This window comes from Myxine glutinosa, chromosome 2 (genome assembly GCF_964187855.1).
Source record: "Myxine glutinosa chromosome 2, kmMyxGlut1.1, whole genome shotgun sequence".
NCBI lineage: Eukaryota > Metazoa > Chordata > Myxini > Myxiniformes > Myxinidae > Myxine > Myxine glutinosa.
This window is the reverse complement of record NC_136262.1, coordinates 238,368,569-238,395,219: the sequence shown is the minus strand read 5'-3', so window position 1 is coordinate 238,395,219 and position 26,651 is coordinate 238,368,569. Positions and strand designations below refer to the sequence as shown.

At 41.8% G+C, this 26,651-nt stretch overlaps 1 protein-coding gene across 1 annotated transcript in view; it reads right to left on the bottom strand.

Annotated features, from left to right (window-relative positions):
* Positions 1-335: 335 nt before the first annotated feature.
* The window catches only part of IGDCC3 (immunoglobulin superfamily DCC subclass member 3), a 137,440-nt gene continuing 111,124 nt past the window's right edge, over positions 336-26,651 (bottom strand). Inside the window, exons 8-14 of the mRNA XM_078772378.1 lie at positions 20,407-20,654; positions 19,853-20,017; positions 15,041-15,229; positions 10,761-10,865; positions 9,699-9,840; positions 5,363-5,597; positions 336-1,326 (exon numbers count right to left, since the gene is read on the bottom strand). Coding sequence (XP_078628504.1) covers positions 928-1,326; positions 5,363-5,597; positions 9,699-9,840; positions 10,761-10,865; positions 15,041-15,229; positions 19,853-20,017; positions 20,407-20,654 — 1,483 coding nt within the window. The 3' untranslated portion in view covers positions 336-927. The remainder of the gene's footprint in view (positions 1,327-5,362; positions 5,598-9,698; positions 9,841-10,760; positions 10,866-15,040; positions 15,230-19,852; positions 20,018-20,406; positions 20,655-26,651) is intronic.

Below are 26,651 nucleotides of genomic sequence, written 5' to 3'. Positions count from 1 at the left end.
AACTGAATTCAGTTAAGTCGTAATACAATTTTGGACGAAAGAAAACAATTTTTTTTTTGTAACTTTGCACACGGATCATGGAAACTTTAGTGACGTACAGTTTCGTCGGCCAAATAGCTTGTTGCGAGTTTCCTCATATGAAAGAGAGCCATCGGTGTTATTTAAACCGTTAGAAGGTTGACAGAGGTTTCGTACTGTATCGAATGTATTATGGCTCGGTACAAATGGTGATGTTCTTAAAATGATGTTAAATTCTGAAAAAGGCAAACAGGAATGTGGAAATGCCAGCATGCTGAGTGAGCACACGATTGAGGTAGAATGTATAGCAAAACATTAACATCTCAAATAGATTTTAAGTCAATTTCCACACAATATTCATACAAAAAAATCCACCAAATAAACGTCACTTAATGAGCAATGCAAGCAATCTTCATATGATGTTTTCAGTCGACTATGGAGATCTGCCGCGTCATCACCATGCCGAGGTGACATCCGACGTACTGGCAATTTGATCAGGAACACTTGATGAAAAGGACATGTGGCAGTTTTAAAAGATTGTGCTGGTAAGTCACAAATTTGCTTGTTTTGAGGTTCAGAAAGAGCAGTCAAGAAATTGTACTCTTGGTAATGGGGCTTGGGGACCCAGAGGTAGATACATTTGGGGTGTGACGTTGAAAAAAATGAAGTGACCTGAGACAACACTGCCTGAAAAAGTATGAACACTGAGCTTGTTTCAAATGCAAAATGCACATTTTTAAAGCAACAACAAGGATAACAACAATGCCAAAATAAAACAAAAATGAGGTAGTTGTTTTGGAGTTCATTAAAAAAAAAAAACCCTTCATGGATTTCACCTAGTGCTATGCCAAAAAGGAAAATGCCAAAGTCCTTCCCAAAACATTCAGACGGCTTCAGGCGTGCTCAGGTTCAATGCAGGGTGCTTCCTGAGTCATTGACCGCTACCTTGCCCTGGCAGTGGCCTGCAACAACCGAAAGAACTGCCATTGTTGAAGCTGACTCTTCGGCAGGTAAGGCAGCTTTTGTGTTGGGGAGCTTAGATGAGACACGATTTTCATCAGGCCCTGTGGTGGACGAAGCGTCGGGGGAAGATGCATCCGGACAAATTGGTACCGTGGTTATAGCAGTGTCTTCGACTGATGTAAGATGCCCCTCAGACTCCTGCGAAGTGGTTTCTTTCATCACGCAGGCCCCAAGCAAACCTGTCTCGTGGGGAAGTATTTTCTCAGCCACACGACTTGACTGTGGGTTTAACGAGTGTAGATCCCGAACTTCATCCATGAGGAGAATGTTTTGTGACTCGTTACCCTGAAAGGAAAATAACAGTTTCGGACATCACAAATTCTTGAATACTTTGAATAACTGCATTTATGTAGGGTTACAAAAAAACAAGGCTCACAGACATAGATGTCAAGGCTCATAGAAGAGCAATATAACAATAGGAAGGAACATACTAATGTGAGGGTGAAAAGAGGTGATTGGATACATTCTAAACAGTATAAACTAGAGGGTGCATTGAACATGATACCCCACGCAGTGTTAAGGTATATACTTCAGTCTTAATAAAATAATGACGTTGAAGATTGTTTAAAATTCCGGAAGTTTAGTGCAATGGAAACAGTGTTATACACCAGCCTATATAACTTGCCCAAATACTGCAAAACTGGAGGTTATTGGAAGTATTACGAAGGCGATTTGTATTCTACAGTGTTCCGCCATTTTAAACAGTGTTACCATATCTAACAAGTTACATTTATTCCTCATAAATGTTGTTTGTGTCCTTTATGACGTCCTTAAAAAACAGTAAGTTTCCTGTTTGGAATAATTTTTAATTTTGTTTTTTCGTTCGGCAGACAGACAGAATAAAAATATTGTCTCACTCCTCTCTGCGCATGTGTGATCGGGACAAATTCGAAGCCAAAGTTAGGGCTGTTAGCAAAAAAAATGGCAAACCTATCTTCCTATTCACATTCTGATTCATGTTCGAAATAAAACATTCGATTTAAATAAACTGTTCCTCCATCATAAACTGATCAGACAGACAGACGGACATGAACCAATTGCTTAATCCCTCTTTTTCCTTCGCGTGTGCAGGTGGTATACACACACACATATATATATATATATATACTGAACATCAAAATAAACTTATCACATTCATTTTTTGAAATGTGCAGCTTTACAAACACGTTTCTTCAATTGTAATGGCTGATTATGTAACGAGAACTTCACTTCAATCACCTGGTTGATCAACAATGGCATGATTGAGTGGTTCTGTATAGGGATCTTTCCCTTTAAATAATGACCCTCATAATGAAATCCTTCAGTTCTCATGGTTAGACATTCATTTACTGCTGTCTCTAGTCACTCCAGAGGCTTCTGACAGGGAAAACAACAAGAAAATTCAGATGCCACGCCTAACATCTGAAGAACGTTTAAGGGCAATTGGGATGATTGAGGCTGGTGTAAGCAAGTGAACAATTGCCCAACGTCTTGGTTGCTCACAGCCTGCAATTTCCAACCTGGCCAGGCGTTACAGTGAACCTGGAACTGTGAATGATGGTCCACGAAGAGGAAGACCACGGGTAACCACCCCAAACCAAGACTGCTGGATTGTGCTGCAGCATCTTCGTGATCGTTTCCGCCCTGCGACGCAAACAGCTGCAGTGACAAAAGGTCGCCACATCAACCGCATCAGTGTCTCTACTGTGCGGATGCGCTTGAGAAGTCGGGGCCTGGTGGCAAGACATCCTTGCAGAGGTCCAGTGTTGAACGCAGTGCATTGGTGGAACAGACTAAGATGGTGTCTGCAGCATTGCCGCTGGATACAGCAACAGTGGAGGGCAGTCTTGTTCAGTGTTGAGTCCAGATTTTGCCTCCATGCTGATGATGGGCGTCAACGGGCATGGCGCAGATGTGGGAAAAGGTATGCATCATGCTGTATTCGCCAGATCAATCGTTAGGGAGGACCCAGTGTGATGGTATGGGCCGGCATTTCCACCAATTTCAGGACACCTCTGGTAGTCATCGAAGGCAATCTCACTTGTCAGCATTATGTCAATTAAGTTTTAAGACCTCATCTGCTGCCATTTCTCCAGGCTCATCCTGACATCACAGTTTTCCAGCAGGACAAGGCTCGACCCCATGCTGCTCGCCTGACCACCAACTCCCTCCAGGAACAGGGTGTTGAAGTGATGCCTTTATCATTAAAATACTCTAAAGGAGGAGGCGCTCCTATGGTGAATATTTCATGTCCATCAGACCAACAGTTGCTGAAATTTTAAAAATTATGATCGCATGGTTAAGTGTTGTATTTGTCGAATTATGACGTCATAATGAAGGCACCGATGACATCATCATTAACAAAACTTACTCCCCAAGCAGAGTACTTGACAATGAGCCATGTTTCAGTTTTTTCCATGGAGCGGTTTCGGAGATATAGAGGTGCAACCTTTTTCCGATTTTTCCAAGATGGCGCCTGGACCACGTGACCTATGACATCATAATTATCATTTAAAAATTCCACAGGAGGAGCCGCTCATATTCTGAAAATTTCGTGCCAATCACACTAACAGTTGCAGAGGCATTTTTTTTTTCATACTGATCAGATCAAGCGTTGTACTTGTCGAATTGCGACGTCATAATGAAAGCACCGATGACATCATCATCAACATATCTTATTCCCCATGGGGAGTACTTGAAAATGAGCAATGTTTCCATTTTTTCCATTGAGCGGTTTGGGAGATATAGAGGTGTAACGTTTTTCCAAGATGGCGTCCATACCACGTGCCCTACAACGTCATAGTTATGAATGAAAATGTTCTACAGGCGCAGGCGCTCCTATGGTAAAATTTTGTGTCAACCGGACCAACGGTTGCCGAGAAAATGAATTTTTAAAATGCAGACACGGCACAAGTACGGCACACATACAGCGCACGTACATAACCGAATGCTTAACCTCGCTTTTCGCTTCACGAGCGCAGGGTAACTAGAGGCCCAAACCTGGGTGTAGCATCCTGGGAGTCTGCCTCATCACTTGGTGAACTACATGGTATTCATAGAATACTTACCCTGTGCAGTCAACTTGGTGTGAGCCAACTCTTCTGTTTGTGAACGTTTCTTTTTTTTGATCCAATATGGCTGCCAGAACACGTCAGCGATGACATCATAAATTTACATTCTCTAAATAATTGTTGCATAGATCATGCTCAATAAATTTCAAACTGATCAGACTAAGCTTTGTCCCTGTCGAATTATGACGTCATAATTATGGCACCAATGACGTCATCGTTAACAACACCTATTCCCCATATGGAGTTATTTACAATGAGCCACGTTTACATTTTTTCCATAGAGCGGTTTTGGAGATACAGAGGTGCAACGTTTTTCGGTTTTTCCAAGATGGCACCTGTAACACATGGCCTATGACGTCATTATTGTCATTAAAATTTTCTAAATGAGGAGGCGAGGCGCACCTGTGGTGAAAATGTAGTGTCCATCAGACCAACAGTTGCTGAATTTTTTAAAATAATGATCGGATGGATAGGTGTTGTATTTGTCGAATTATGACGTCATAACGAAGGCACCTATGACATCATCATTAACATATTTTATTCCCCATGGTGAGTACTTGACAATGAGCCATGTTTCCATTTTTTCCATTGAGTGGTTTGAGAGATAGAGGTGAAACGTTTTTCCAAGGTGGCGCCTTGCCAAGTGACCTATGACGTCATAATATTCATTAAAATATTCTCCAGGAGGAGGCCCTATTATGGTGAAAATTTCATGTCAATCGGACCAACGATTGCCGAGAAAATGAACTTTTAAAATGCAGACACAGCACACGTACGTACTGTACGTAACTGAATGCTTCACCTCACTTTTCGCTTCGCGAGCGCAGGGTAATAATCTTGGGTCCCCTTCTCTGCCAGTTTATGACTGGAACATGGGATTTCAGGAGGCCCTTCCGAAGCCACTAGTTTGTACTCTTTGTGCCATCTGGAATGCTTCTTGTTTGTCTTCAAATTTCAAACAGAGTGCAAGTCCCTCACTCCCTCTTTAGTTACTGTGGGCCAATCATCTGTGGCCCTCAATCCAGATGACACTATCCCATCTTCTGTCTTTACTTCCACCCAAGGAGCCACTTTTAGTTTTTGGGCTCGACCCATCTTCTGTGGTGTGAATAATAAATAAATAAATTAATAAGGTAAAGGTCATTATCCTTTTGCTGAACATCACTGGTAATGTCATTAATAACTTAATCAAGAGGCCTGAGTGCCTGCAAAAATATATTTATAGCAAAACTCACGAGGACAATTGTTTATTATCCAAACAAACCACTGACCAGTTGAAGAAGTGGTACCGGCTCAGGGGTTTGTACCAAGCTCTCTAACTCCTGGGGCTCTGCCAGCAGCTCACGTGATGTGCATTTTCCATCTGTTGATATGATGGATGGGTGCGTTGATCTCCCTCTATCTCCCACGATGCCATTTGTGTGGTCAGCGCCCATGTGGGGACCATTTCCATTGCGGCTTTGTTGGCGTGTTCGAGCTATATTCATCCCAAGCCACCAGAACAGTCTGCATACACCATCGGTTGGAAAAAGTCATTTTAATCAGATATATTTTAGAAAAAGTGAAAATAAATTTGCAATCATGCATACATATATGCATATGCATGCATAAACACACACACACACACACACACACACACACACACACACACACACACACACACACACACACACAAAATGTGCAAAACAATTACCAAAGAATACCTGCGTAGAACAAGGCTGATCCTGAAAACATACCTATCTCCAAGAAACAAAATCAAAGCCATAAACTAAATCGCAATACCAGTATTCCAGTACAGTTGCGGAATAACAAATTGACCACAATCGGAAATCAATAAACGAGATATCAAAACAAGGAAACTCCTCTCCACCCACAAAATGTTTTACAAAAATCAATGCATCCCGAGAGTGTACCTGCCGAGAGAAGGAGGTAGCGGCCTGATGGAGCTCAACCAAGTGCACAGAATGACAACTGTAGGAATGGCCGAATATGTAAAAAGTGCAACAGACTACTGAATCTAATTTGTAAGCAAACATGAAGAGAACAAACCAGAGAGGTATCCCTAACCCACCGAGCAAATTTTTTCCAAAGACAGGTGTGAATGGAGGATGTCACACACAAGGATAAATAACAATTTCTAGAGTGTTGAAAGCTCCCAAGAGCACAGTGAGCTCCATCATCAGCAAATGGAAAGAATATGAAACTAACCAAACTCTTCCTACCAAACTGAGCTGTCTGACCAAACTGAGCAACCGGGCAAGAAGTACCTTGGTCAGGGAGATGACCAATAACGCAATGACCACTCTGACACAGAACAACAGAGTACCTTGGCTGAGATGGGAGAACCTGCCGGAAGAACGACAGTCTCTGCAGCACTTCACAAATCTAGGCTTTGTGGAAGAGTGGCCAGACAGAAGCCATTCCTGAGATAAAGGCAGATGACAGCACACCTGGAGTTTGCAAAATGGCAGGTCAAAGACTCAGAGCATGAGGCAAAAGACTCTGTGGTCTGATGAGATGAAAATTGAACTCTTTGGCCTGAATGCAAAGTGCTATGTCTGGCGGAAACCGAGCACGGCTCACCACCCATCTAACACCATCCCTACCATGAAGCATGGTGGTGGCAGCATCATGCTGTGGGGATGCTCTTCAGCAGCAGGGACTGGGAGACTTGTAAGGATAGAAGGAACATTGAATGGAGCCAAATACAGGCAAATCCTTGAGAAGAACCTGCTTCAGAGTGCAAAAGACCTTGGACTGCGGCAAAGATTTACGTTCCAACAGGACAGTGATCTCAAGCATACAGCCAAAGCAACAATGGAATGGCTTCAGAACAAGAATGTGAAAGTCCTTGAGTAACCCAGCCAAAGTCCAGACTTGAATTCCATTGAGCATCTTTGGAAAGACTTGAACAATGCTGTTCACCGACACTCCCCATCCAACTTGACGGACCTTGAGTAAATCTGCAAGGAAGAATGGGAGAAACTCCTCAAATCCAGATGTGCAAAGCTGATACAGACATACACAGGAGGACTCAAAGCGGTAACTGCTGCCAAAGGTACTTATACGAAGTAGTGATTCATGGGGTTGAATACTTATGTAAATTAGATATTTATATATATTCATTTTTAATTATTTTGTACAGATTTCTAAAAAAAATATTCCACTTTGACATTATGGGGTATTTTGTGTAGATCAGTGACAAAAAAAACTCAATGGAAACCCATTTTAAATTCAGGCTATAACACAACAAAATGGTAGCAGCAGCAAAAAGTCAAGGTGCGTGAATACTTTCTGAACGCTCTATATACACTGACATCCGGGATAACGATAAAAGAGCAGGAAGGTATAAAAAAAAGAGTTGGACAGATTGGGAGTAGTCAAACAAATAAGGCTCTTTGGAATGGCTAAGAAGAGGTCAGCTAAACTTGGATGGAGAATTAATCATAAATGCCTAAGACCAAAGACACTGCACCTGCACAAATGGGTTTAAGACAAGAGTCTTTAAGACTGAGTCAATCAGATAAGTGTAGGTTCTGCAAGGTAGAAACAGAAAGTACAATCCACCTCCAATCAGGATGTAAAAATAAATAATGTCAGAGCACCTGTACATCCAAAGGCAAAACAAAGTATGTCGAGTAATCCACTGACACATCTGCAAAAGTCTCAATATCCCAGCTCCAGAAAACCCATGGAAACATGAACCAAAAGCAATCACTGAAAACAAGGAAGTAATGCTCACGTATGACCTAATGATCCCATCAAGTGTGAGCAAAGAAAACAAAGCATTGCGACCAGATATAGTACTGAGGTACAAAAAAGAAATGAAGGCATTGCAAATTGAGGTGTCCACAGAGATTTTGGTCTAAAACTGCAGAAATTAAGAAAATGACCAAATACCAAGAAGTCCTCAAAAATGAAGTACAAAGATCCTCGAAGCTGAAGAGTGGCAAAATTGTACCAGTGATTAATTGGAGCAACGGGATGATAAAAAGAACCTTACAGAGATCTAAAAAAAACCATCCCTGCGAATATTACAACAAACGAACTGCAGTTGGAAGCTGGCTGAGGCTCAGTGACGATCCTCATGAGAGCCCTTGGAACAAAACTTTGAGAATAAGAAAACTTCACAAACTGGTCCATCAATCATGATCGTCCCTAACTGAAACAGAGGTGAATACTTCGACACCTGGGAGGACTCCATTCCACCTTCTGAAACCCGCATATGGAGATAACAACAAACGACACACACACACACACACACACACACACACACACACACACACACACACACACACACACACACACACAGAGACACACACACACAGACACACACAATACACAACACACACACACACACACACACACACACACACACAACACACACACACACACACACACACACACACACACACACAGACACACACAGACACACACACACAGACACACACACACACACACACACACAGACACACACAATACACAACACACACACACAGACACACACACACACAACACACACACACACACACACACACAAGTACACACACACACACACACACAGACACACACACACAGACACACACAGACACACACACACAGACACACACAATACACAACACACACACACAGACACACACAGACACACACAGACACACACACACAGACACACACAATACACAACACACAACACACACACACACACACACACACACACACACACAGACACACACAGACACACACACACACAGACACACACAATACACAACACACACACACACACACACACACACACACACACACACACAACACACACACACACACACACAGACACACACACACACACACAGACACACACACACAGACACACACACACACACACACACACAGAGACAGACAGACACATACACACAGACACACACACACACACACAGACACACACACACACACACACACACACACACACAACACACACACACACACACACACACACACACTATCAAACAGCCATCAGAAGCCCTGGCTGCTTTCAGGAAAGACACAGAAGAGAGAATAAAACACTTCTGTTATTATGCTGTATGGAGAAAAAGTATAGGATCAAACTACATGTGGATTCATATTCAATACCATAAACATAAAGGCTTAGCTCACATCATCCCATATAGGATTAAAGTTTTGTGGAGGAAATGTTACCTGAAAGTCAGGGTGGGTTTTACTCGGGAGCATTTACGAGCGACATGATCATTGTTCATCATCAAATTATAAAGAAATGCTGCTGTGAACAACAAAATAATTCGCATCTTGTTTATTTACTATAAGCAGGGATACTCAGTGTTGCCCGGTTATATTCTCATCTTGTTGGCATTTTAAAGAAATCAAATTTTTTTTTTGTGGTGTACCTAAACACTTCCTTACACACACTAAGGAATGGGGTAGGGCAGCTAATACGGTTTTGTGAAGACAACTACCGGTATATATTTGTCCACATTTTTTGAGGACAGCATCATTGAGATTCTCCAGGAAGAGCAAGTAAGTAAATGAGCAGGAGGGGGCGGGTGATACGGAGGAGTTTCCTGGAGATGTTTGATCAGGACAGAATGAACAAACCTTCGGCGGTATCCAAGCAGCAGGAAGAGGGCACAGACAACAATGCAGGCCAGACCAATGTGTATGCCAATGATGATGCCTGTCGTGGAGTGCCCATCGTGCCAAGTCTCAGTCTTGCAGTCGGAGGTGGAAGGTTCGAGTACTAAGACGGCAATGGTCAGGGTCAAAGTTCAGTGTTTAAAAAATGGCCTCTTTAAATGAAAATGTCTGAACATAAATGGCTGTTACAATGAAGCCTTAAAAACATTTTTAAAAATCCTTCAAGTTTTAAAAAGCCGTAAAGCCATTGTTAGCCGGACTTGGTGGTGTAATGGTTACAATGTCCGCTCCGAGTCTGGGAGGTTGGTGGTTCAAACCCTGGCTGAGTCATACCTAAGACGTTAAAATGGCATGTGCTGCTTCCTTGCTTAACACTCAGCATTTAAAAGGATATGAGCACTCATACAATATACAATCCCCACAGGTTGGCATCGATGGGAAGGCCGAAAAATAGGAAATGCCCGTTGAGTGGTGAGAAATGTGGAGCTGTTATTGTGGCATCACCGGGACCGAGAGTGTCCTGGGAAGGGTCGGCTCGGTGGCGGTGTTTGTCTCGTGTCTTGTGTGTTCCTCTGTATGTCAGTGTGTGTGTGTGTGTCAGCTCCACTACGAGCCATGGATCCTGAAAAACCCAAACAACCAGTCTCGGATATGAATGGATATTTTCAGTGGTGATCCTTGTACCTTCACCCCTTTAACACTCTACGACTCCATGACCCAGCGCTATCAGAACCAATGATATTTGTGTACACATTCCAAACTAAGCAAACTAATCAAATCATAAAGTACGTTTAATGTGCAGATTCGCGGAGCCGACCATAAATGTGATACAACAGTGGAGGGGTTAACCCGACTCCCTATAAGAAAGTAATATAAATCAATCCTTCCTCTCCAACAAAAAGTTGTAAATAACACAAGTTTATGGCACAATAGCAACAATGTTGGTGATAAAGGTGATAAAGGTGGATAAATGTGTGATTGAGCTTTTGCCACCGTGTGGCTGCGCTAGGTCCTTTGACTTACGTGAAGCCTTGGGGTTTTCCTTCAGGGAGATGAGACGAGCGGAGAAGTTTCCGTTTCCAAACTCATTGAAAGCGAGCAGGCGGATCTCGTATGATGATTGGACAGCTGAAGGGGGGCACGGGGTTTATGGGAGAGCAGGTATTGAGAGAAAGTTTCACCAGGAGCGTTGATTTTGACAATTACAGGGAAAATCCATAAATCAGAAAATACTTCCAGAAAGGTAGTTGGAAAATAGACCACTTAAAGAAGGTCTTCCTTCTGGTGTCCTTCAGATGAGAACGTATGAAATTATGCTGCTACATCTATAAATGTGGACATTAACTACCTTAATATACAGTGCATTCAGAAAGTATTCAGACCCCCTTCACATTTTGGAGTTTGCAAAAAAACACCTAAAGGACTCTCAGACTGTGAGAAACAAGATTCTGTGGTCTGATGAAACCAAGATAGAACTGTTTGGCTTCCGTCTGGCCACTCCGCCATAAATCCCAGATCGGTGGAGTGTTGGTTGCAGTGATGGTTGTCCTTCTGGAAGTTTCTCCCATCTCCACACAGGATCTCTGGAGCTCAGCCAGAGTGACCATCGGGTTCTTGGTCACCTCTCTTACCAAGGCCCTTCTCCCCCGATTGCTCAGTTTGGCCGGGCGGCCAGCTCTAGGAAGAGTCCTGGTTGTTCCACACTTCTTCCATTTAAGAATTATGGAGGCCACTGTGCTCTTGGGAACCTTCAATGCAGCAGAGATTTTTTTTGTAGGCTTCCCCAGATCTGTGCCTCGACACAATCCTGTCTCTGAGCTCTGCAGTCAGTTACTTTGACCTCATGGCTTGGATTTTGCTCTGATATGCATTGTCAGCTGTGAGACCTCATATACAGGTGTGTGCTTTTCCAAATCATGTCCAATCAATTGAATTTACCACAGGTGGACTCCAATCAAGGTGTAGAAACATCTCAAATATGATCAAGAGAAATGGGAGGCACCTGAGCTAAATTTCAAGTGTCATAGCAAAGGGTCTGAATACTTATGTCAATGTGATATTTCAGTTTTTTCTTTTTAATAAATTTGCAAAACTTTCTAAAATCCTGTTTTCTCTTTGTCATTATGGGGTATTGAGTGTAGATTGATGAGGGAAAAAATGAATTTAAACGATTTCAGCAGAAGGCTGCAACATAACAAAATGTGAAAAAAGTGAAGGGGTCTGAATACTTTCTGAATGCACTGTATGGTTTGGAGTAGGCCTCTGGGTACTGGCATGATCGCATAGATTCTGCCTTTACTTTTACCTCAATCCTCATATAATTTCTGGCAAATATATAGGGGTCTTAGTAAACAATAAAAGCCAAGTAATTGAAGGAGTAACAGTAATTTAACGGCTCGTTGATCCCCTATTGATACGCAAAGGTCACGCCGCGCTTCCAAGAAAAGCTGGAAATGGAGGATGCTCATAAGCATCTTGAACCATTGCCACTAAAAAATGTCTGAGGCTGGCATCAACTCTTGAATTTAAAGCAGAAGAGATTCTAATGTCACCTGCATTGAAGCCAGAATATCTCATTCCTCAGGACCTCTGTGGCTCTCTCCAAACACATCTACATGAGCATCTTACAATAAAGTCATATTACACCCACTCTGCTGTCACTGATGCTTCCCGCACTCGACAAGAGCACACACCCACAAATTGAATCACTAATACAAAGGAAAATTGCAATACTGAAGATTGCAATACTTTAGCTCTTTCACGAGCCTCGATTCAGTATACAAAAAAAAAAAAAAAAAATAGCGGACAGCCATTTTGTGTTGGTCTCATGATGCACCTGATCTTATTAGATCAGTGAAACTGAGTCAAGCACAGTTCGTACTTAGATATGAGACCTCCATGGAAGTCGTGTGCTAGCCTCTGATCTCTCTGGTCATACATTTGTTCTCACGTGCGGTCAAATACTCAAATCTGATGAAAACTGCCATCTGCAGGCATGGCTGGGTCTTACAATAGGTAGTGCCGGGCCCACACGCATAAGGGGCTTGTAACGACCAAAATAGTTTTTTCAGTGTACACATCGCAATACATTTCGATAAAGTATATATATATATATATATATATATATATATATATATATATATATATATATATATATATATATATATATATATATATATATATACATAACTTAATTCTACTTAAATTTTTTTTTATTTGAATGGTGAAAATATTTGAAGTGCCACATAATGATTTTGTCATGTTCGACGAGACGGATTCCTGAGAAATGTGAATGTTAGGTGCATTTTTGGGTAAAAGTTGGGAACCTCACTTTTTAACATAATTAGGGTATGTTGAATTCGACTAATCCGGTTCCCAAGCCGAAGTTTGAGTCTTTGACCTTCTCATTAGCATAAACAAAATGGCCGCAAAATTGCCATTTTTGGACAATTTATTTGAACAAGCATTTATATATCATGTATATACATGCAGCTCTTTTACTTTAACTTTACAACTTTTACCCCAAAATGCACCAAGAAGCTTATACATGGCCTTTTTTTTCATAAATCCGTCTAGTCTATATTATGGTTGGTGACATATTGAAAGAGACATTCAAACTGATATTGAAATTGGACACTATAAAATGGGAAATGGTTTTAATAAGACAATGTCTCATACAACCATTTATTCTAAAATTAAGTATACATGGGCATGAAGCACAAACATTCAGGAATGTCACACATGTTGTTTTGCCAAACTACATCAAATTCATACAAGGGGTCTGATCATCACTGTTTCTGACAGGCACACATTGATGTGCACCTCAACTCTGAATAAGACATTTGCAGCGTCGAGTCTTGCATTGCTTCTGGCATGCACAACAAATCATCTCGAGGGATTGGACTCGGTGACATCAGAATAGGCTCTAGTCCTGAATCACCACGTTTCCATCCCATTTCCACAGGTGCAGGAAGGTCAGGTATGGCACAATGAGCATTTCTCCATACCATGGATTGATAGTGTACTCGCATCGAATGGAAATGAAGTGCATCACTTGTCGGTGACATTGCTTCTGGTTTACCAGTCTTGGAGAACAACATATGCTGTGCTGAATCAACAGAGGTTGTTCTGTGCACATTATTTATTCTGCAGACGAACGCTTCTGCAGATTTGATTGTCTCCGTGAGTTCACCAATGCCCAAGTTCTTCAGCAGTTTATTCAAAACTCAAAATTTAAAACTCGAAATTCGGCTTGGGAACCGGGTTAATCGAATTCAGCATACCCTAATTATGTTAAAAAGTGAGGTTCCCAAGTTTTACCCAAAAATGCACCTAGAAGCTTATACATGGCCTTTTTCCATAAATCCGTCTAGTCTATGTTGCAGTTTGCATTTTATTTCCGCCATGCAGTCTGGCGTGTGGCGTCACTGCACAAGTCTGGCCATGTCTGCAGGAGGCTCTGCATCTCAACACATGCCATCCGGAAGGGGACATAAAGCCAGCCGTCTCATTTGCATTTAGGTTGTGGACGTTGAAGATTCTACGGTATCTCTCGAAAAGAGTAAACCTGGCTAAATTCCTGGCTGGCTGAAAATCCTGGCTCAATGAACTAATACCCTGGCTAAATTCCATGATTAGATATCTATCTATAATTCCACTAATCTCTGTCTGTGTGTTTGTGTGTATGCGACCGCTGTTTCTCGACAACTACCGGTCCGATATACTTGAAACTTGCCAGGTATATTGCTGGGGACCCGAGGATGTGCCTTTTCAAGGTTTCATATTAATCGGACAAGTAGTTACCGAGCTATGTCCAAAAAACGATTCAACCAATCAGAGAGCAGCGAGCTATCACGTGTGCCGAACGTGCCGAACAGACTCTGCCTCGGACGGCACATTTGAGAGCGTATTCATTTATTTCACGTTGGCAAACTATGTTGGCGTTAAACTATGTTTTAAAACTAATTAAAACTACTTTGCGATTCATCGTAACTGCGATTCGTAACTGCCGTTCGCTTTGGCTTTGCGAATGGACCAAACCATTTCATGTAAATAGAGGGGGGGGGGGGGGGGGGATTGTCACCGTACTCGCAAGCCGTTCGCTTTGGACCAAACCATTTCATGTAAATAGAGGGGGGGGGATATAATTTTAGATATAGATATAGTACGGGCATGCCCTAGTTAAATTAAATTCCATGATTACATCAATTGATTATAAAAGTGATGTGGACGATAAATAATGTGTAGTTTATGGTGATAATGTTGTTTGTACATATACGAGTCATTTTAGTGCAGCAATTTACCAAGGTGAGCCAGGGTATGTGCCGTGACATTGGCAGGCAGAGACACAGGACCCGTGAGATGTGGAGCATAGATCTTGCGGTAGTACAGTTTGAAACCTTGCACTCTACCCAGCTTGCTGGAAGGTTCCCAGCTGAGTTGCACCGCACTGCTGTTGAGTACCCGCGCATGCAGTGCCGGCACAGCTGGCACTGCCAGGGCAAGAATGGGAGGGCAGCATTTGGCAACGAATCGGAACATTTTGCAATAGCTGTTCCCGCATAATATATTCTTACCCACATCTCCTCCAATCCACGGAGATTCGATATGCAAAATAGCTGTAATAGCTGTTAGATTATGCTTTCTATTTCTAATACCCTATAACACTGGCAGCAATGTTGTATAAATGAGAAATGGACCATTTCTTAATCATTACTATCTATTGGGATCAAAATGCAGATGGAATTTTGGATGGTTTAAGAAGGCATCCACCCTGCTGTGCCTGGTTAAGGCAGATTTGAGGATTTAATTGCACAAAATGCAACACAACACAGAGGATTATACACAAAGTTATGGATTATGTCTGATGAATTATTTGCAATAAGGGAATGTCAAATGGGAATGGGTCGAAATGGGATTCTAAACATGAACGGGTCAAACAAAACGTCAGGCGGGATTTCTGCCTTCCTTCCTTCCGTGTAAGTGCTGCTTCATCAGGATGAAGATTAATGCGGGCGGTGCATAGGCAAAATAAGAACTCAGGTTATGCAATGAAGCCAAAACTTTATATTGCTGATGTGAATATTTAATACATCGTGTTTATATGGCTTGGATTGATTCCAATTCCACTGGGCCATAAAGGAATTATCCTATAGACCAGAAGGCTTGAAGCCTGGGGCCTACTCAAACGGTATGCCTCAGAAGTGAATGCGTGTGACGCCAATGGGCTGCAACCTTTCGATATTTGATGATGCTTTCAATAGTCACTGTTGGTCTTTTTCACGCTGATGAGAAAAATTATAGGGATCTCATGGCGATTGTGAATATAACACTTCTGTTTGGAGCAGTTTTACCTCACGTTTACGGATCGTATTATTTAATAAGTCAATACGATAATCTTTCCAGGAGCCAATCACAGTGCACCTAGCCTCACACAGCCAATCAGCGTAACAGGAAATGGGCGAACGGACATCCATCCTTGTTTTATATGTGTATACATATAAAACGGACCCAATATATACGTGTGTGTGTGTGTGTTTGTGTGTGTGTGTGTGTGTGTGTGTGTTAGTGTGTGCAGTAAATGTGTGGAAACCTTCTGAGAATGGTGGAAGTGCGAAAATATTAAAGTGAAATACGAGTTCAAAAAACTACAAGCAAAATATTCTGGATGTCATGAAAGAGTGAAAATTGCGGAAGTATTGTTATATCAATCTCTGGCATCATGCTGCAATAATTGTCCTCTTTATGACCAATTTCCATGAAGAGTGCCTTTTGGAAACTCAAATGTTCGTGGTTAAGGACAGGGAGGATGCTCCCTTAACTTTAATGAAGGATATAAGGAAAAACTTAAGGATTATTTGTATATGCAACCATCCTCAACTTAAGGGTGTCCTTAAGGGAAAAGTGAAGGAAATCCTCAAATGTTTCCTTAAAGATGCTTTATGCAACCGGGCCATAACCTCCACCTACCTTCGGCGATGGAAGTAATAAAATGATGAATGAGAATCAAATAAATTTTACACAAGAATAATTTTATTCCTCCTTCATCCGGAAGCACATGTTCCCCATGCAACATATAACAAGCATCATTTAAAATTATGCGTTCATTACATGTTCTTGCTTTCGAACGTCTCTTTTTATCTCTAATCTGATTGGTTGATTGGCATAGCAACAGCTCCTAACGATTTCCTTAACCTTAAGGGCATCCTTATCCATAAGGGTTGTTTATGCAACAGCACTTAAGGAAATCCTTAGCTAAGGAATTACATGAACGATATTTGTTACATGAACATGAACGGAGGACATGAATGTTCATGAACATGAACGTTCAATTACATGAACGGAGGACAAAGATTTAGGGAAATCTTTCCTTTAAGGGAGTTTTATGCAACCGGGCCTATGTCGTGATTTGCCCATGTACAGAAATAAAAGGTGTTCTAGACATTGGATTTGAGAGATGATTTGGTTTAATGAACACAGTCTTAATTGCAGCTGAGAATGAAAACTCACTGATGATAATATTGTTATGTTGGAGGGTGCACGAATTAGCTAAGATATTAAGTTAGCATGGTCCATGTGTCCGTGTAGGTTTGAACATTTTCTGTAATCAGGGACCCGTTTGTGTGAAGTTGTCCTCTTTTTATGTCTGCTGTGAGGGGCGTTGTAGTTAACAATTAGATTATTTACATAGGAAAGTGTAATTTGTATGTGTCCCCTCTGTAAAACCAGGCAAGGCACCAGGCAAGGTAAGGAGAGGGGCTGCTTTGGATGTCGGCAGTTTGTGTGCCGACTAATAATCACCCAGTGCTGTCTGTGCTCTAAGTGCAAGGAGACTGGCAAGGCATTGGCCCTCACAAGCACCTGGAGGGCTCAATGGCATTAGCGCCCTAAACAGTGGAGTGTCATTGGTTCAGATGGCGACAGCAACAACACCCCATACACGTGACACCACCACGGCAGTGGTGACATGACACCTCATTGGATGGTGCTGAGCAATGAGCGATGGACACTCATATGGCAAGGGTATGGTTACAGGTGAGGGGAGGGATAAAAAGGCCACTCATGGATGCTAGCAGTCAGTTAGGACGTCGAGTACAATGACTCAGACTAGTCAGTGGAGTTGAGACTTCGAGTTTGAATTTTCCCATCCATCCCTGTATTTACCCCATGCTCCTCACACCAAATCCTTAAGACTTTCTCCTTGTTGAGGTTTCTCCCTGTTGTGAGTGAATGCGATGGTGTGCCTGTGGCACCTTTAGTTCATAACTGATTACCTTCGCAAAAGCGGAAGGTTATGTTTTGATCGCTGTGTATTTATTTGTATGTCTGTGTGTGTGTGTGTATGTTATTCGCATAACTCAAAAAGTATTCAACCGAATTGCATGAAATTTGGTGGGATGATTGGTTATTATACGGGACACATTTGATTAGATTTTGGGAGCAATCGGGTCAAAGGTCAAGGTCAAGGTCACGAAAAGGTCAAAATCCAAACTGTTCACTGTTCTGTTCCCTACACTCCCATGCCAAGTACAGAACAGTAGCTGCGGCGAAGGTATGCGCTCTACCGAGTGCCCGTTCTAGTTTGTGTATTTATTACTTGCAAAATCGAAGAATTTTCAAGTATATTGGTCGGTTGCGTTTGTGGTTCTGTCTATCTGTCTGTCTGTTTGTTTGTCACCGGCCTACAAGTCACAATTCTAAACCGATCATCACGAAACTTCACCAAGCTGTATAGGTCGTCCCAATTGAGAAGCCTATTGCTTTTTGGGGTCAAAAGGTCAACATAGGCCAAACTTTGCCAAATTTCTAAAATCCTCAATTTTCATCCGATTGACTTGAAATTTGAAGAGGACTTGCATATCTGGTCACTCAATTCAACACCAAGTATATTTGAGGTCAACATAGGCCAAAAGGTCAACAGAGGCCAAATTTCTAAAATCCTCAATTTTCATCCGATTGACTGGAAATCAGAAGAGGACTTGCACATCTGGTCACTCAATTCAACACCAAGTATATTTGAGGTCAACATAGGCCAAAAGGTCAACAGAGGCAAAATTTCTAAAATCCTCAATTTTCATCCGATTGACTTGAAATTTGAAGAGGACTTGCACATCTGGTCACTCAATTCAACACCAAGTATATTTGAGGTCAACGTAGGCCAAAAGGTCAACATCGGCCATATTTCTAAAATCTTTAATTTTCATCCGATTGACTTGAAATTTGAAGAGGACTTGCATATCTGGTCACTGAATTCAACCACCAAGTATATTTGAGGTCAACATAGGCCAAAAGGTCAACATAGGCCAAATTTCTAAAATCCTCAATTTCCATCCGATTGACTTGAAAATTGAACAGCATTTGCACATTGAGTAACTAAATAGGGAAACTAACTATTTTTGAGGTCAAAGGTCAACTCAAGGTCAACCTTCCAAAATCATCATTTTTCATCTGAAAAATCGTCACTTTTCTTCCTGTTGACCTGAGCTTTGATCAAGTTGTCAATTTTAATCTTGATGAAATGGACAATTTGCTGTATCATTGGAATTTTTTTTCTTTGGGGTGGGGGGGGGGGGGGTGAATTTTGCAAGTATCGTGCTCCGCATTACGTCTTCTTGTTTATTTCTTCATCCGTCTAGTCCACCTTTTTCTGGGAGTCTCCGTTTGTGTTGTCTTGTGTATTTTAATAAAGCTGTTGTTTCTTAAGAATATGTGTCATCTGACCCCTGCGTCTCACGCAGACAAAATGTGTCAGTCTGTGTGGAAATCCCTGAGGGAAACAATTATATAAAAAATAATCTCGTTTAAGAGAACGGTGTGATTCAGATTGCATTTTCTGCTCGAAGCTGCTTTGAGTTTTCTGCTCGAAGTCTCAACTCCCGAACCCAGCGTGGCAGGTCCATGTTAGCAACCTCATTGTGGCGCCAAAACCTAAACAAGCTATCGGTAAAACGGCATTATACAATAAAATTAAAATTAATGCCTTCATCCATTCATTTATTTGTGTCCTCTTGGAGAATAAATTGGCTAAATCCACTCCAAACTTTGGAGACAATTACCATTAATGAGTTAAACTTGTTACCCATTCTTGGTAGATGAGGAAAGCCAATTGATCCTACCTTCACCCAGGGTCTCTGCGGTGATGGTGATGGATGGCTGGCTTGCTCCACGAGAAGAATAGGCCTTCACAAAAAAGATGTACATCGTCGATGGGTCTAATTCAGTAACCAAATGTTCCACTGTGCTTTTACTAACAGCTTCTTGGTATTCTTGCTCCTCAGGATCTGTGGCACAGATCACAAATCCATCAGTTGCTTCTCTTCTCAAGATAAATCTCAAGATTCATGCGAATCTCAATAACCTCATACCTCCATTGCTCTGAGTTTATTGAAAGATATAGGTCCGAAATTCATTCTAACAGGTTACATGATGCAGAATAAAGATCAAAGCTTGCTCACTGATGTTAGTTTCCATTCTATATCTGGTACATACTGTCAGAAGTTGGTGACCGACTGACAATTAAAAGAAAATGGATGACGAGCTTTAGGAAAAAACATTACTTGATTGTTTAAGTTGATAGTTTAGGTCAGCATTTGACTACATCATAAATGTCGTGTAAAAAATAAGAAAAAAATGGTTACATGCCCCGAGTTATTGTGTGCTTGCTACCTACCCTGTGCTCGCCGGATGTGCACTACGTAGCCAATGAGCTCGTTTGCATTGTGCTGAGGTTCATGCCATGCAAGAAGCACGCTGGTGGGTGACACGGTGCGAGCTTCAAGTGCCAATGGAGGCCCTGGCAGGCGTTCTGCACCAAGCACAGCCAGTCGAGCACTTGCCTGCACAGAACCAGCGATGTTCTCGGCACGGCATTGGTACAGCCCCTCATCATCCACATGTACTTGGTGGATCGCCAGTGTACTGCAAGGTGCAACCAAGAAGGAGGACAAAGCACATTTAGTGCATTTTCAGCCACAATATATGATAAAAATACATTGTCGGGTAATGGAGATGTTTGTGAAATTCCTGATATACAGAGAGAAATGGCTAAATTTGCAGAAAGAAGTTTTGTTTGTTATCCATCCTTACATAAGAAGGCAAACTGATACATTGCTCGATCTGATCTGATTCATTATCCTACTTGAGAGAAGCCTCAAGGAACCACCACATTGCATACAGCTTGAGAAAGATCATATCCCGAGGTAACATGGTCAACCCAGATTTACCCAGAGAGGGAGTTTATAATCTAGCCTTGCTGCAGACACAAAGGCCTCATCTTGTCATATGTAATCATAAACACTTTTTAACCTCCAAAGGAAAGTCATTGGATAGTTAGGAATAATACAGCTAAGAAAACACTTTAACTCCTTTCAGACTAAAAATACATATAGAGAAGAGGAGGTAGAATAAATAAAATAAATAAATATAGTTTTGAAAATTGAATGTGTTGCAAAAATATTGGTCTTAAGTAGATCTAATTTCTTGAATCTACCCGAGGCACAGTGTCTATGGGATGACTGCCATCGCCAATCTCTTGTTTCCGGTCTTTGCAAGCAATCGTTCTGAAAAAGTTCCTCATACTTCACAAGTCCCAGAAGGGATACGACAGGCACCTACAAACAGTTTAGCATCTTCAAGAACACAACAAATATTTTTGACAATCCCATATATGGATTCATCCTGTGCAACTCCACAAATGCGTTTTCCATGCATGGCTAATTTTGTGGTTAAAAGTTTCTCTGAACGTCAGGCATTGTCACCGATTTATGGTATGGTTTCCTGAAGCTATGATAAAAGCCTTTCCGACAATGAATGACCTCGTTTCTTCCACAATTGTCCTCTTATGGTTCCAGGCACGAATGGTCGGTCCTGCTTGACATTTATCAAAAAGTTTCAGGTTCGTATAATAACCTGCACATTGCGCAAAGATCCCGGCCATCATATATTCATGTCTAAAACTTGTAATAGCTGCGGAGATAGTCAGGTTCACTATGTTAACAAATATAATTTCGTTCAACATTTTGGGATTAGCAAACCTGTACATTTTTGGAATCTTCACAGCATGGAGAATCCGAAAATCAATGTTGGCATTTGCACAGACACCTGCATGGCCGCCATTTTGGATTTTCAAATTGGCCGCCATAAAATACATATTTTACGCTATCTCGACTTCTAGTCAACCTAAAAACTTAATTAAATATGCTAATCCTATGTTTTCTGGGTCAAGGAATCCAATAAAGGCCTCAAAATAGTGCTCAGGATTATAGAAAAGCAACAAACAAAGGTAATTGAAAACCATTGTCTTTATATTTGTGATGTAACTGTATTACATAATACATGATATTGCAAGTCCTTTGAAGTTGTAGGTATGGGTTTATAAAGCAAGAAAGCAGCCTTGTTAGTATCAGATTGAACTATAAGTCCTATACACAGGATCTACGAGGTCTATACCGTTCAGGAATATGCTTTTACAGATCTTCATCACTGTCCTGAGTGTCATCTGGAAAGTCCTAAAAGTGAAGCATGTGTTAGGATTAGAAGTCTAATGATCCCACCAATGGTTTTCTTGACCCAGAAAACATAGGATTAGCATATTTAAATAAGTTTCTAGGTTGACTCGAAGCCGAGATAGCGCAAATTATGTATTTTATGGCGGCCATTTTGGAAATCCAAAATGGCGGCCATGCAGGTGTCTATGCAAATGCAAACATTGATTTTCGGATTCTCCATGCTCTGATGATTCCAAAAATGTATAGTTTTGCTAATCTCCAAAAAATTTGAACGAAAAAACATAGTGAACCTGACTAAGAAGTCCTTGCAATATGATGGAGTGCTGCTTGTCAAGAAATCCTTGGAATAAGATAAGAGTTAAAATATAATCGGAGTCTGCTTCGGAGTCTGGTGGGGCAATTGGGATGCGATTCCCATCGGTTTCAACCATCGCTTTGAATTGCTCTCCGTGTAGCATGGGTGAGCCACTGTGGCTGAAGCTCCCTTCAAATCACATTGCAGCAATTGATTTGTAAATTTGGTAAACGATTGATAATATTCCAAACCTAAAAATGTGGCTGAAGGTCCAATATTCCACATTGACTGTTGATGTCCACAAAAACAGTACCCACCTGTTGAGCTGCTAGTATTGCCAGGTGTTGATGGGGGTGGATACGTTTTCAAATATGTGGGATTGATATTGCGGTTGATAGAACGCATCTTATGAAGCATGCAAATTAATATCTTGGATAAATAACAAGGAATTACAGGAAGTATAATTTTTTTTTGTAAATGTGAAGACAACATTTTTGTAAATGTGTAACATTTTGCAAATGTTTTGTAAATGTAAATGTGTAACAAGGAATGTAAATTTTTGTAAATTCTGTACCTTGAGCATAGTGAAGCTCACCATTCAAAATGGATCCTCTCACTATGGCTCCATCATGTATTGTGAGGATGACGCCGAAGAGCAAATAGCCAATCGTTAGCATTCGTCCTCAATCCTATTGACGATGCCATGGCAGTCACAAACGCTAACATACATGTACATGGCGCACGTGCTTGGAAAACAGTCATAAATTGACACACGTGACGACCATTGTATCCAATCACTTCGTATCGAATGTTGCTGCCATCAGCCGTCGGAACCAATCTTTTCCCGAGGCTGCGGATCGAGTTTGCCAATTTCCCTTACCCACGCTGTTTCATTTTGCCAGAGGCTACTCATCTTGGAGCCCCCATCAGTATGTCATCCTTAAAAGTGCTGATTGGAATTTGACTTCGGCGTTTATACTTGATACATACTCGTTATTATGAATCGACGAGAACATGTACTGATGGAGGAAGGTTTTCAGTTTTCGATTTTTTACTCCACTTTTGATACTTTACCAAAGTTAATCTGCTATATTTAGCCCCAAAATATTGCAGATTAGCATCAGATTAAATAGTACAGATTAAATTTTTTTTTTAAATAATCTGGAAGGTGGTTTTGGTGACTGAGTGATTCATACAGAGCTTTCAAAAGGTGGAAACGAAATTGCAGGAAGTCAGGTTATACCTGCACAGATGAAATACAACAAAACCGTTTTGCTCGATTAACTTTTGTCAAACATGACCTGCTCAAGGCTGGGATGGAGGATGGTTGAGAGGGGGATGCGGTGAAAAGGTTTGGCAGTTGGCTGCAGAGGACTCCCGGTGACCTTTTGTCTCAAGAACTCCCTTGCTCACCACCATCCATCATCTCCCTCCCCCCATCAGAGGTCCAGAATGTACTGAATGCTCCAAAGCACCCCAATCAAGGCCCTGCCTGTCTTATAGTTTGGTAATTATGCAGAGTTGCACAGCCCAGTCCCCCCTACCCCCCGAGAACATGTGCCGCCTGCTCGGAGCCACACAGACCCGTGGGAAAAGGCTGGCGGAGCACCCTGGAGAACGGTAACCTACGACCCCCGGCCCGATTCCGTACCATTCAGTAATCCCACAGGCGGCTATGCTAACCTGGGAACAGAAGATAGGGGACAGGCACCAATAATAAATGCCATGTTCAGTCGAATATCTTTCGTCTCAGCGGTGTTTTTTCTGCTGCAGTGAAGTGTAAACATGTCAAAGCTGGTCTTTTACTTCGCGAAACCAAAGCATTTTCGAGGGAAGGTTCATTGAGCTTAGTTCTCGAGGGCGCGGACACCATGGGCCTAACGGGAGAATGAGGGTCAAAGTAGATTTTCTTTTCCTTTTTTCATCTGTGCTCCTGCTCCATTGTCGTATGGAATAATAATAAAAAGAATCAGCAATAATAGAATGCAGGCTCGCCAGTCGGCAGTGAGAAACGGCCTCTTCGTTTTGATGTTAATCAGGCTGGGTGATAAACCGTGCCTTTTTGGCAAAAAGGAATAAAAAGATAATTGTGAACAACAGGCTGCGGAATAAAAGGCAACTTAGAATGCACACTGACCCGAAGCAACATTGCAAACCTGACCTGGCATTGCAAACACAAGATTGATCTTAGTGGGGTCAAAGGGTAAAGGCTTCCTGGGTAGAGAAGAAGGAGCAACAAAGAAGGGAGTCGAATTGAGTAGCTACAATGTCCCTTAGGTTTCGAATAACATCTGTCGTGCTTCGTCGGGCCTGGGCTGTTCCCGACTCGGCGTTCACACACGCATTATGCATGAAACCAGCCAGCACTTTGCTGGGGTCTTGCATGCCGGACAATTCCAGTCGGCCATTTTATCAGTCAACCTTGTGCAGCTTTGGTTTAAATTCTCTGGAATGAAATACAATGACGATAACTACAGACAAAAATAAATTCAGGGGTCTAGGGTGCAGCAACAATTTTTAATTTGTTCATTTATTACAAAATATGTCATGAGTTGTGATTCTTGCAGTAGGAATGAAAAGAATAACAATTGGAACAAGAAAAAGAGCAATCAGAGATTGCAAACCCTCGCCAGGATGTATTTTCAGTGGCTTTTAAGGCTTTTGTGTTAAAACAAATATGGCGGCCGAACCACGTGACCGATGATGTCATCATTATTTTTTTTTCTACACCAATTTATGCCTACAGGACGCTCAAGAAATTTCATCTTGATCGGATGAAGTTTTGTACTTGTTGAATTATGACGTCATAATGGAGGCACCTATGACATCATCATTAACATATTTCATTTCCCATGGAGAGTTCTTTACAATGAGCCATTTCGCAATTTTTTCTATTCAGCGCTTTCGGAGATATAGAGGTGCAAAGTTTTTCGATTTTTCCAAGATGGCGGCCGAACCACGTGGCCTATGACGTCATAATTATCATTAAAAAAGTATACAAGTTGAGTTGCACCTATGGTGAAAATTTTCTGTCAATCGGACCAACGGTTGAAGAGAAAATCATATTTATTCTGTGCGGACAAACAGACAGACAGACGGACCCAAATGCAATAGCCTCTCCCCTGGCGCGGGTAATAAAATAAAGATTGTAAAAGTTGCATTAAACCATTAATGCTGGAATTTGCACACTCTTCTCCGTGCGTGCGTGGTCGGGACAAATTGAGAGCCAAAGTACTGTTAAACAGCAGGTTTGTTTTCTGATTCACGTTCAAATATATAACAATCAATTTAAACAAGTTGTTCCTCGTTCATGAACCGACGTTTGTGGATGGACGGACAGACATGAACCTATTTGCTAACCCCGCTTTCACTTTGCGTGCGTGGGGTAATTACATGACAAGGCCGACAAACCAACCAGTGCACAGCCCCCCAATTTTTTTTTTTGTATACAAGATCGAGGCTCATGTAAGAGCTAACATCAATCACAAAAAAAAAAAAAAACCGACACACAAAACATATAATAAAGGGAGCGGGAGACAAGATGGGGAGAGAGATGGAAGCACACAAGTACGACAGCAGAGAACAGGGACATCGGGAGATCTGTGGGAGGGAGAGGGCTTGGAGGGAGGAGGCATGGGAAGGAGGGGGCGGGGGGGGGGGGGGGGGAAGTTGAATACTATGGTGGGATGTTGTATACATTGCCAGTTTAATATTTTGTACAGTTTACTCTCATTCAACATCTCCTAAAACCCAACTTGAACCACCATATTTGACCACGTCGCCAAGTCCTTTGAGCATGCAAAACGAAATGTTAAATTAACTGCAAATGTGCACGGCTGTTGACATTTGCCTCTTTGGTTTCCAATGTCCCTTGTAAATCTGCAGCTCTTCAAACATATTCGTGTTACAACAGGTCACCGAATAAGTGTTCCTGACAGATTGATGCAGAGGTATAGTGCACTTAGCTTTGAGCAGTCTGGTCTGGATTCGATTCCCGACCTATAAACGGACGGACTGGTTCTTCGTGGGCAGGGGGTTGCACCCTCGTGCGTGCTGTCCCTCAGGTGAACGTTACAGGGGATGGGGGGCACCCGTCTGCTCGCATTAGTTGGT